This window comes from Siphateles boraxobius, unplaced genomic scaffold (genome assembly GCF_051911475.1).
Source record: "Siphateles boraxobius isolate OS27281-9 unplaced genomic scaffold, OSU_SipBor_1 130, whole genome shotgun sequence".
Classification (NCBI taxonomy): domain Eukaryota; kingdom Metazoa; phylum Chordata; class Actinopteri; order Cypriniformes; family Leuciscidae; genus Siphateles; species Siphateles boraxobius.
The window spans coordinates 21303099-21315545 of NW_027508734.1; the positions used below are offsets into that span (position 1 = coordinate 21303099).

The 12447-nt window shown below is 38.8% G+C and overlaps 1 protein-coding gene across 19 annotated transcripts in view; it reads left to right on the forward strand.

Annotated features, from left to right (window-relative positions):
• The window catches only part of tjp1a (tight junction protein 1a), a 134636-nt gene that overhangs the window by 81957 nt on the left and 40232 nt on the right, over nt 1-12447 (forward strand). For all 19 annotated transcript variants that reach the window (XM_077228625.1, XM_077228616.1, XM_077228618.1 and 16 more), the window contains 5 exons: nt 7677-7733; nt 9164-9288; nt 10150-10252; nt 10771-11074; nt 11344-11447. In XM_077228625.1, the coding sequence (XP_077084740.1) occupies nt 7677-7733; nt 9164-9288; nt 10150-10252; nt 10771-11074; nt 11344-11447 (693 nt within the window). The remainder of the gene's footprint in view (nt 1-7676; nt 7734-9163; nt 9289-10149; nt 10253-10770; nt 11075-11343; nt 11448-12447) is intronic.

The window sequence follows — 12447 nt, forward strand, 5'->3', positions numbered from 1 at the left end:
GCAACACACAAGCTGAGGAACTGTGTGTGCCGAACCGTGGGTGAAGTACGGTTTGAACCGGTACACCCCTTGTGTCCACAGAAAAAACACACATGAGGTTGGTCACTTTCAGATACGGTTTTGATGTAGCTGATATCTGACTATCCGACCAACATCTAATCTCTCATATCTGATTCCCGGCTTCGTAAATTGTTCACCATTTGTTAGCCGACGTGATTTAACATGGTTGGTCTCTTGGATGTAAAACAATTGTTTGGCGCTTAGTTGAGGGTAGTGAATGCATTATAACTTCTACGTGTGAATCATGCAGGGCAGTCCCAAGGTGCCAGCCTTAGGATGTTGGGCTGCCCCTCGCACCCTGAATTAGGATGGGTGTGTGCCCGCCCCTTCAGGGTTCACATAAACCTCCTCTGCACTTTCTTGATTTGCTCCTTTCATTTGTCTGTGCTCAACCTGGTACACTAATAATCTGCTGGGTGATACAACTGTTCAAACAATTTTTTTAACAAGATCGAGGACATCCAAAACAGCTTGATCAGATTTTATTAAATTGATCAAAAGTGTTCGATTTCAAATAAATGCTGTTATTTTGAACATTCTATTCATCAAAAAATCCTGAAATAAACAGAACATGGCTTCCTAAAAAATATTAAGCAGCACAACTGTTTTCATTGATTTGTGTCAAAATATTGAATACGTACATTTCAGCATGGAACATATGGCCTAAAATCTCTTTAGTGAACTAAGTAATTGCTGGCATAGGCCCTGTCCCAAAATGCCATAGCCCGCTTTTCAGGTTTGTGTTTTGAAAAAGTAAATGACACATTAGACACATAGCATTTACAAAAGGAGAACTCTTGGACATAAATATGACAAATGAGATGGTGAACATGTTTTTGCTTATGCTGCTTGGGTGTTTTCTTTTAAATTCGAAAATTATCCCTGCAAACAGGAAGGTGTTTCCTGCAGTAAATTCCAGCTCTTGGTTTACGTCCTGTCCTTTCCAATCAGGGCTCCGTTCTCACACTGGTGTCGACTGTTCCTTCGTAAACACAACTTTCTTAAAACAGCCACACGGATTTAGTATTACAGGTGATGTTTATGGCCTCACTAAATCACCGGTGCGTTCAGCTGTTTCTACCTCAAGTTATCCTGTTTGGGTTTGTTCCAGAGTAAGTCTAATGGTTCATTTCCTGTTCAAAGCGGAAAGAACATGGTCAGCACCTTAACCGACAGTAGATTTGAGGAGAAATTAGCTTTAATTTTTAGCAGGGAATCAAGAATAAGATTGTCAAGAATAGAAGATGCCAAGATTTCACCTAGCACGTCTTGCCCTTAAAAATAATTACTGATTTAATGTGGAAAATGGTCATGCCCATGTGTGGCTTTTATCATGCTGACCTTTGCATCATCAATAATAGATTAGTGGTTCAGGTTAAAGCTGAAAATTCTCACAGGAAACCAAGGCTGTATTGTGTTAATATGAGCGCTTAGGCTATTTATTTGATATAGGCCTGAGAATGAGTTCCCTGGAATGCTCTTGGAGAGAATACTCGGGTACTAGTGGACCTCCCTACCTCATTTCAAACCAGTCAGTATTGTTTGAAACACTGCAGAAACCTGTATTTAGACTGTAATTTATAGTTGTGCTGTTTTAGTTTGTGCTGAGTGCACTAATGATCAAAACACTCACTATTTAACATTTATGAGTGTGGCTCATAGCAAACACCCGACACCACTTTTCACCATCAAATTCTGTTGGCCCAGAAAAGATGGCCACTGATCTACTAGAAAGGCTCTCAGTTTCACCTGGCTGTCAGAGCTCACTATTAGCTGCCTATCTGGTCTCTTTGAACCCCTACCCGCTTTCTGGCAGGTCTGAGGTCTGCTTGAAACAAAGACTCTCTTTAGCGGCAGAGCGATTTTTTGGCTCTGAGCGGGACTGCCCATGCCTTCTCTTTGTTTCTTGGCGTTGCACTACTAGTCCTCAGGCCTGAATAAACGTGAATGTATAAATATACTAAGGCGCTCTTGCACACAAAAAGACTCATTGTTTTACTGCTGCTTGTTGGGAATTATTAGGCCTATATCATGGCTGTTTCAGACTCTGTCTTACAAATGAGACCTTGTTTTGATTAGCTTTCAGGAGACAACAAGTTTGGCTGCAAAAAATAATTTACTTCTGCATGGACATAGACTATGTAGATTCAAAAACTCTAGTTTTGCTGGAATATTGTGGACTTTTAATTTCAAATTGCTCATATTCGCAGAGGTTCCTCTGAAGAAGTGTTTTAGGACTTCAGGTCTTATCTCTGTTAAACTTCGCATAGCTCAGGTTTCAGAATAGTGTGTTTACTTTTAGCTCTGTGTTGTTGTGATTAATAAAATGATAATCTCTTTAGATTAGAGAATCAGAAGTGCTTAGCCTGACTACTATAAATGACTTCTAGCACTGTGGAGTGACTCTCCCATCTGTTACCGGACCACACACATACTTTTGACCATAAGCTTCCATATATTCATATATGTTTTCTCAGCAGGGTTGAGATTCCCTGAGTTAAAAGGGGATAGTTCACCCAAAAATTTAAATTGTCATCAATTACTCACCACCATTTTGTTGGTCTTCGAAACACAAATTAAGAAATTTTAATAAACCATTATGATGGAAGGACCATTACACAAATTTCTGCTTCAAAACTTAATGAAGACATTGTAAATGTAATTCATATAAATCGAGTAGATTAATCCATGTTTTCTGAAGAGATGAAATCACTTTATATAATGAACAGATTTAATTTAGGCTTTTATATAAACATTGTTCAGCGCGCACAGATCGCATGAAAAATGCAACACGGAATCTCAAACATGTTTGTTTGATGCGTGAGAACCAATGAGGGTTATTCTCTAAGGTTTCATTAACAATGTCTTGACTGATGAACAAAAATCCTATGGGTTTGGAACAACATGAGAGTAAACACTCTTTCATGAACAGACCAGTGAAGACTATAAACCCTGAGGATGTGTATATAATGTTTCATTTGAGACTGAACTAAATGTTTGGTCTTTGGTGTAAACTGATCCTGAGGTGGCTGATGCTGCTGTGGCCATTTTGGCCGCTCACCTACATATAATATTTGTATATAAACAATACACATGTTTGGCCTCTTATACCTTATTGCTGAATGGTGTGTCATTGAAATCATTTGACAACTAACTGCAGAGGGTAGTAAATGCAAGACTTTTTTTTTAGTTTTTTCCCTCTTCAACTATTGTCCATTCTTTATTCCTCAAAATTGATGAAACACTCATTAATGGAATAGTTAAGTAGAACCAGAATCGTTAAAGTTGCTTAAGGCTGGAATGCACTACATGCCCTTTCATGGAAATGATGTGTTCTAAAATCGGCTTAAAAATATATATATATATTTTTGATATCCTCCACCTGGATGGATTTGTAATCTGAAGCTAAAAAAATCTGAGTCTGTGCCCATCATGATGCAATACATGATTTTTTTTCTGAAATCTTTCAGCTCATCCAGACTGTAAATCAGGGCAAAAATCTGGGCAAATGCCATGTAGTGTATTCCAGTCTTTACTGTTTCCAGTCCTTACATTGTCACAGCTTTCACGCAGGCGTAACGGGGCCATTCTTCTAAAGCCATTACAGTCTGCTGTTCATCTCTCTCTCTCTCTCTCTCTCTCTCTCTCTCTCTCTCTCTCTCTCTCTCTCTCTCTCTCTCTCTCTCTCTCTCTCTCTCTCTCTCGCACTCTCTCTCTCTCTCTCTCGCACTCTCTCTCTCTCTCTCTCTCTCGCACTCTCTCTCTCTCTCTCTCTCTCTCTCTCGCACTCTCTCTCTCTCTCTCTCTCTCTCTCTCTCTCTCTCTCTCTCTCTCTCTCTCTCTCTCTCTCTCTCTCTTTCACAGTCACATGGCTCACTGCATGGGCATTTTTCTCATGGTTGGGGCCCCTGCTGTCAGCTCTTACAGTTCGATGAATCCAGCACCTCTGACCCTACAGATACATAAAAGGAATTTGTGGACGGGGGTCAGAGGAGAGGAGATAGGCATGGTGAGATTGTGGGAGGTGGATGCCTTTCAAATGGCGCAGATTCTCTCACAATAAAGTCTGACCATGAGAGAGAGGGGTAGAAATGGGGTTATGAACTGAATATTGCCCCTGTCCCAATTAGGACCATGAATGAAGTGCTTGCTAAGCAGCGTGGTAAACAGGTCAGAGGGTTAAACTGTGTTTGTAGTGCAGAAATGCTAGATGTTTAAGTGGAATGTAAAGCACACTAGAGGTGGGTGATGTAGTATTCCCGTTTTGGTGGTATTCTAGAATTAATCATTTTATTGTAGTATTATATTGATGCATATAAATATTCTTCCTTGTGTTCATTTTGTGAATTTGTTTTAAATTTAGGCTAATTTAAATTTTCAGTTTTGACGGTTGAGGCCTACTTGTAAATACATATTTCTTTCAGAGACTTAAGTGCTCTGTTATGAAATCTTTAGGCTATATGTGAATGTGATATATCAGAGGTCGCGTTAACCAAATATTTTGTCATTGACTCTGAATCTGAAGGCCGTTCGTCTTTTTGACACATTACACTGATGAAACTGTAATTTCCACCCCTATCCAGTTGGTGGCAAGCGTACATATAAGTTAGATATGATCTAATATTGTTTAGTCTTTGACCTCATTTTATGATGTCTTTGTGCATCCTTTGGCTTTAGCCAATGCTACATACAATTGCAAAAATGTCTGCTGTGAAAAGTTTCTTCAAATGGCCCAATAGTTGTGATGTTGAAAAAAGAGGGACTGATGCGGATGTGGTGGAGAATGAAGGACAAACAGTCAACGTTTATCAGTGACCAGCACAGGCATCCAGTTTAAGTCCATGAAGATCAAGATGAAGGTTTGAGTTCAGGCAGATACAGAAAGTTGATTGAGTTTAGTTCAGTTAAAAAAAGTTTTTACACGCTTTGTTGATATTTTAATAGTAATTGTATTTTGTAATATTGTGTTGTTCATATTTGCCTGTTCAGGCACAAAGGTTGTGTTTTAGCAGCCTCCGCTGTCACTGCGTAAACATACATTAATCAGTCCCTCCAGAAAAACGCGATTATGCGATCGCATGATTTAGTGCATAATCACCCAAAGTCTGCATATTCATGCGGAGGCCACATTTTTTCAAATACACCGCACTTTCGCCGCATAAATTGCCGATTTCCGCGCAAAATATGCCGGGCGTGCATGATTTCATAATCCCCGCATTTTCGTTGCAAAAAAGACACATATCATAGCAGAAAGTTGAAAGATGTTGCATTTACTTCGCTTGATTTTTTTCCCCTCAAACCACTTCAGTGGAAATCCCGCCCTGCAGCCGATTCTAAAGTTTTCATTGGTCATGTCAATCACTGTACTGATTGCCTACACCAAACACTGATCCATAAACCTTACCCGTCACTGTAACCTAAACCAATGAAATCGGCTGCAGGGCGGGATTTCCGCTGAAGTGGTTTGGGGAAAAAAATCACTTCACACAAGAGCAGCCATTTCCCCGTTTCCATGGGAACGTTATGAAGTGACGTAATTACGCGACGTGAACATCATCGAAAAGCTGCAAACCCCGCGATGAATCCGTGATGAAGCCCGCAAATCATTTTTGTAGGTTTTGTAAGTTTGTGTTTAACACCATGTGTTTATTAAGGTCTGAAATAAAAAAGATGAGAACTTAAATATTATCAGCACTTTCTGTGATGTAGTATGCTTGCTTATCATAGGAAGTAATAAGAAATGACCCTTACATTAGTAGCCTAGTGAGAACAGGGTGTTGGGGAATCACTTTTTTTTTCTCCATCAAACAGTTTTTGCAAGTTCCCGCAATTTCATCACATAGTATTTTTTAAGAAAACGTGCCGCATAATCAAGGATTTTTGCCCGCAACAATCACAAAAAAACTCCGTTTTTTTGAAGGGACTGATTAATCTGCTTTGTCATGTGGTGTTGAACATTAAAAGTCACTTTTCATCTGTTCTCTTCATAAATATTATTTATGCCTATGCTGGTCCTGTAAGTTCATGATAAAAAATGAAAATGTGAATGAAAACAAAAGCTAATGTCTTATCATTAACGTATGATAATTAAAATGATGGGTAATAATATATTTTTAGATGGGTAGATAACAGACAGAATTTGTATGACTGTCCATCAAAATGAAGAACAATGAGAAACACAGCCACTGTTGTTATATGTATCTTTCAAGAGACACGTATGTGAGAAGAATTTTGAATAAAAATAAATAATTTTTATCAAGTTTCCAATGATATCACTCATTATTTAAAAGAACTATTGTTTTTTTATTATTAGTTATGTTTTCCTTTTTTCTTTTTCTACTATTATAATTTGCAATTAGTAAAATGTAATAAATTAGAAGAACATGGCAAAATAGCAGGCCTTTCACTTAAATTCATTAGTAGTCTCAGACCTTTGTATTTGTTTGTGATATATTACAATTTGATCGTTGCAAATGAGACAAATGCAGAGTGTGCACCATTAGAGCTTGAGTCTGAACAGGGGTGAAGGAGCAGGAGCACAAACCATTCACCTCAGCTCAGAGTTAGAGCTATAAATAAATACCTTCTGCTCTTTCTCTCCTTGTCTTACTCACTCCCTCTCTCTCTTTCTCTCTGTCTCATCTAAATTGTACCAGGGCAGATTGTTCATTTTGTAGCAGATTGTTTATACGATGTTTGCATTTAAGGCAGAGACATGTTCTTATGTTCTAGCTTGACACCTGTCATCTAATTGGTCAGTCAGGAAAAGTGGGGCATTCTGGTCAGGTGTTCTTATAGTAATCACATCACTCTGTTCTATTTGATGGGGTTTTCTCCTGTCTTATAACCCATGTGATTCATCGTTTTTAAAAATGTGGTCGATTCGATATCGATTCTCAATAATCACACAAATCAATCTTTTTTTTACCGTATTTATTTCCACTATCATTGAAAATAATCTCTGATTGACGTTAATCTTTTTACTAGTCTTCTCCACTAGATGTCATCCCCTTTTTCTGTGGTGGGGCCAGTGAAAATCTCAAATCAAATTGAGATTTGCGTCAAATTGAGATCTTGCGAATCAGAATTGAATCGGAACGTCTGTATCGATACCCAGCCCTATATGTATTTTTTCTTAATAGACTCAGACTTTAATCACATGCTTTTATTAGGAGCATCAGCATGCTGTAAAATTAAAGGAACTAACTTGGTTTGCACTTTGAGTTTACAGGCCTCATTTATGCCTCTGTGCTAAAATGAGGATAGCAGATTCTGTTTATAGCTTTTCCAGTGTTTGTAGTGTTGTTGTTTCAGTGTATGAGTGTGTGTGTGTGTGTGGTGTGCCTTTGGCACTTATGGCCATTATCAGCTTTGCAACACTGTTTAGCCCTGTGACAGCCTTTACTCTGACCAACACACATACAGATTTAGTTCAAGCATAGAGAACTGGTTTGTTAAAATATGCTTAATTCCTGCTGCTCATAGAAGTCAGAGTAAAATCACCTCCTGCCATTGACTGAGAGCAGAAATACCTGCTGATACAAACTCATTCTCTGTGCTTAGACTTTTTCCTAACTGTCTGCTTTTTTTTCCAATTTTTTTTGTCTTTCTCACAGAGTACGACAATGGAGGAAACTGTAATATGGGAACAGCACACGGTGACTCTTCACAGGGTAAGTGTTGAACTGTCTCTCACTTGGTGCTGCAATTTTCTTCCCCTCTACTTCACCACTCCTCATCTTTCTATCTATTGTCAGGTTTCAGTATCCTATTGGTTAAGCAATACTAGCAATTATGTTTATTTTATATTTTATTTATTTTTCAGTATCAGTCAAAATTAAGTATTTAATTTGTGCATAGTTGTAGATCAACTATGCCATCATCTAATGCTTTAAAACACTGTTAATGTAATCTTTAGCAAATCTTAAAATGATTTTTCAATTAATTTATTTAAAATGATTGATTTTAGTTTATTTATTATTTTATTATATTCAATATTTTTAGTCAAAGTAGTTTCTAATGTTAATTCTGGCCATTTATCTTGAAAATAATTATTAGCTTGGAATTTTAAAATCAGAGTAGACCATTTTACTTTTTGTCTTTCTTTCCTCTCTCTCCTCTTTTGGGATGGCTAGTTACAGGATGTGTGGTCATTGAGTACACAATAGCCGATCCCCCAGATGGCAGGAAGTAGTGTGTGAGAGGACAATTTCTGTTCTGTGCTCCACTTCCTGTTCCTTTTCCTCATCCTGCATGTTCCTAGCCTCAAACACATCTGAACCAGAGTCTGAGAAAGAGTGAGAGATTATGCAAGTCATTTGGGCGCAGGATTTTTTAAGCCCCCCCATCAGTAAGAGTGAGGATACTGTAGACACAAATCTTAGATCGGTTTCATAACATGATGTCTGTATTACACTTCATTTCAGTCAGTCCCTCTGCGACCCGTTTTTTGATGTGCTGACATCCTAGACAAGATTGCAGGTGTATGAGCACTAAGCCTTTTATTGGGGGCTTTATTATAGGTGGAATCTCTGTAGCTGGCTAACAGTATTAGCTACATGGCTGCCTGTGTTACAATACACACAATAAACATGACTATTCTTCTCCCATATGTGCTCCTCCCCTGCTCTGGCTCTTAATATGATTTATAGCTGTTTGTTTAGAGGACACTCACAAGCCAGATGGTTTGGATGGCAGTGAGAGGTAGAACAGAGTAGTGTGTGTGTGCTGTGAAGACACCCAGTGACATCAGGAAAAGGCTCTGAACAGAGCTCCTGCCATCTGTCTGGAGTCTGTCTGTCATTCTCTACCTTTTAACTCTCATCTGCCTGTCTTTTTGATTGCTTGAGCGCAAGATTCAGAGCTCAGAGCTTCAGACACCTGGGAGATTGAAAATCTCCCAGACAGTGTGTACACACACACACACACACACACACACACACACACACACACACACACACACACACACACACACACACACACACACACACACACACACACACACACACAGTTACCTACATTTCATCATTCTATCCAATGTATAAGATATGCTGTGAGTTACAGGAAATCACTCTGTCTGTGTGTATGTGCATGTCCTTTGCAGGCACCAGGTTTTGGGTTTGGAATCGCCATATCAGGGGGCCGTGACAACCCTCATTTCCAGAGTGGAGAGACCTCTATAGTGATCTCAGATGTGCTCAAAGGAGGACCAGCAGAGACCCTTTTACAGTAAGATGCGTGCGCGTGTGTGTGTAATGTCTGTGTGTATATGTAATTCTAATTTGTTTATATATTTGTTAAATATTATTTATTAGGGGTGTAACGGTTCGGTTTGGTACGAGCACGGTTCGAGCACGGTTCGGTACGTTTTCGATACAGCAAAAATAAAGAAATACCAGAGAAATTTCCTTGATTTAAAAAAAAATGATAATATTTATAAAAAAAATTATTTATGAAATTTCCTAACTTTCCGTTTTATAAATGGGGTAAGGATGAACAAATAATATTTTGGTCATCACATTAAAACTAACATTTAAATGTGATAATATTTGAGTTTTGAAGTGCTGGAAAAGTGCTTGAAAGCATTTTACTATTCCTGCAAAACTTCCATGGTTACATTTAGTGTTACTACATTTAATCCATGGTAATTTTTTTTGCTGATCTGGGGACCTAAAGCCTATAACTAGTTCATTCACGGCACAATGTTTCTCCTGGTTTCCACGTCAGCGCTGTTTGATCTAATAGAGATCTACTAGATTTGAGTGCTTCTCACTAGATCTCGCAGCGATCTTATTACTTCTGTGGCGAATTCAATTCCTCTCCAATTGGTCCACTCCAAACTCATAAACAGTCTGTGAAGCACAAAATAATACGGTAAGTAGCACAGTTTCGTTCCTCTTTTATTACGTTTGTCATTTGATGTTGGGCAACGTTATGGTGGTCGTGCCAGTGCGACTCCTAGGAAAAATGATCCAACGAAGCGTTCGGTTTGTAATGCGTACCGAACGGTTCAGTACGAATACTGTATCGTTACACCACTAGTATTTATATTTTTCTTTTCTTCAAAAAAATATTAATTTTTGTCTACAGGGAAAATGATAGAGTGGTGATGGTAAACGCTGTCTCCATGGACAATGTGGAGCATGCCTATGCTGTTCAGCAGCTGAGGAAAAGTGGAAAGAATGCCAAAATTGTAAGTTAACACATCTTACCTCGTACATTGCATCAGTACTGTACAACCTTGAGTCTTATCTAGACTTCAGATGTGAGTAGTGGGCTGTGATGGAAGATGGAAGAACTTAAGGCAGGCAGGATGTGTAGGTGATCTGTCTTGACTGAGCTTTATATTAATCAGTGAGGAATGCTGGGAGTCAAACTGCAGTAGTGCAGAGTATTTGTCTTCATGTACGTACAGGAGCTGTTGGTCAGTCTGTAGACACTTTGTCATGAGGCGCAACCCTTAGGACTACGTTTAAAAAAAAAGTTCAATCAGTCCTTTAGTGTTTCTGGAATACGAATAATATGGATAGTTATACAATAGTTTTACTTTTGGATATTTTTGGATCAGATTCAAGTATACCAGAGAGCTGTGTAATAATGGTTTATAATTTCACTTTTACGCTAATGTTAAAATATGTTGTAATAACCTCTTTTAATATTTTAAAAATAACAAAATCATCTTATTAATATGTTTATATATTCTCTGTTCAGACTATCCGCAGAAAGCGGAAGGTGCAGATTCCAGTAAGCCGAGGGGGAGACAGAGAGACTATGTCAGAGCAAGAGGAAGAGGATGACACTGAGGAGGATGATTACGAAGGTCCAGCAGCACATGCAGGAGGAGCGAGTGGAGGCACGAGCAGAAGAAACGAGCGCAGCAGCAGCACCGGAAGGCGGGACCATAGCAATTCCCGTGAGAGGAGTATTTCCCCACGCTCAGACAGACGATCAGTTGCATCCAACGTCCCGCCGCGACCTTCCAATGTCACACTCGTCAAGTCCCGCAAGAATGAAGGTGGGCGGAGCTACAGACTGTTAAAAGTTAGAGGACAAACCGCTTAATTACTATTGATGGCTTCATCAAAGGATTTGGCAAGTTGACACACTAGAATGTGTAAACAGGTGTAATACAGTCTGTTGTACATTAGCTAATAGCTGTGATTAGTCTTCTGGCACAAATACCCACAGGGTGCTTTCAACTAGAACAATGCTGTAGTTAGTTACTCAGTAGTCAGATTATGTGTGTTATTGTTCATTCATGTGTCTATTTTCTGTTGTGTGCAGAATATGGCCTGCGTCTGGCCAGCCACATATTTGTAAAGGACATTTCTCCTGAGAGCCTCGCAGCTCGTGACGGCAACATACAAGAGGGAGACGTCGTCCTAAAGGTATGAGAAACAATGTCTGGGAAGGGTCATAGAAAGATGGTTATAGGAAAAGAAGGGAACTGGATAGCCATGTGTCGCTGGCACCAATACTTGTGTTTTTGCTTTGAAAAGCTTTACCAATGCTTTATTTTCCTGCTTTGTGTTTCTGTTCCTATTAGGACGTTTGTCTGTGTAAATTGTTGTTGACAGGTGAAAAATTGTGAACATTTGGCTTTATCTAAAGTCAAGAAAACCACTCCAAGTTCATCTGTCACACTCTCAGCTTTCTTCTTATATATGAACTGCTTGCTGTGAACATGTGGAAGAATTGACAGACAAAGCGCATCAAAAGCCTTCTCATTGGCTAAATGTAGAATCTGACAGTGGTTTGTGGCCACTAATTATTGTCCATTTACTGAGACTAGGGCAGATCAGTGTGATATCTCAGCATGTTTATTTCAGTCACGTCTTTCAGCTTAAAGCACCTTTACTTTTACAGTTACAAAGGACAGTTACTTTAAGCACACTCAAAATTAAATGTTTGTTAAACCTCTCTCACCCAATTTCTTTATGTTTTCATAATTATAATTTGAAATGCTACATTAACAATATTAAAAAGTATCAGCTGGCTGACTGGTTACCAAGTTATTAGTTGTTTAATGGGGGGAATTACTTGACATGTCCATGTTAATTTATGAACTGTCTTCAGCTAAATGAGTCTAGTGCTTACTGAGTGGAGCAGAGCATATCCAGAACTGGAGTAAAACTGAAGGGCATAGAGTGCACTGCCAGCGGTGCTGTTTTCTTGCAAGGCTCTGTAAATGTAAAATCACGGGCGGCACATTTATTTTACCGCCTATATACTACCGTTCAAAAGTTTGGGGTAAGATTATTTTTGTGTGTGTGTGTTGAAAGAAATCCATACTTTTATTCAGCAAGGATGCGATAACTTGATTAAAAGTGACAGTGAATACATTTATAATGTTACAAAAGATTTCTATTTCAAATAAAAAAAATTTGT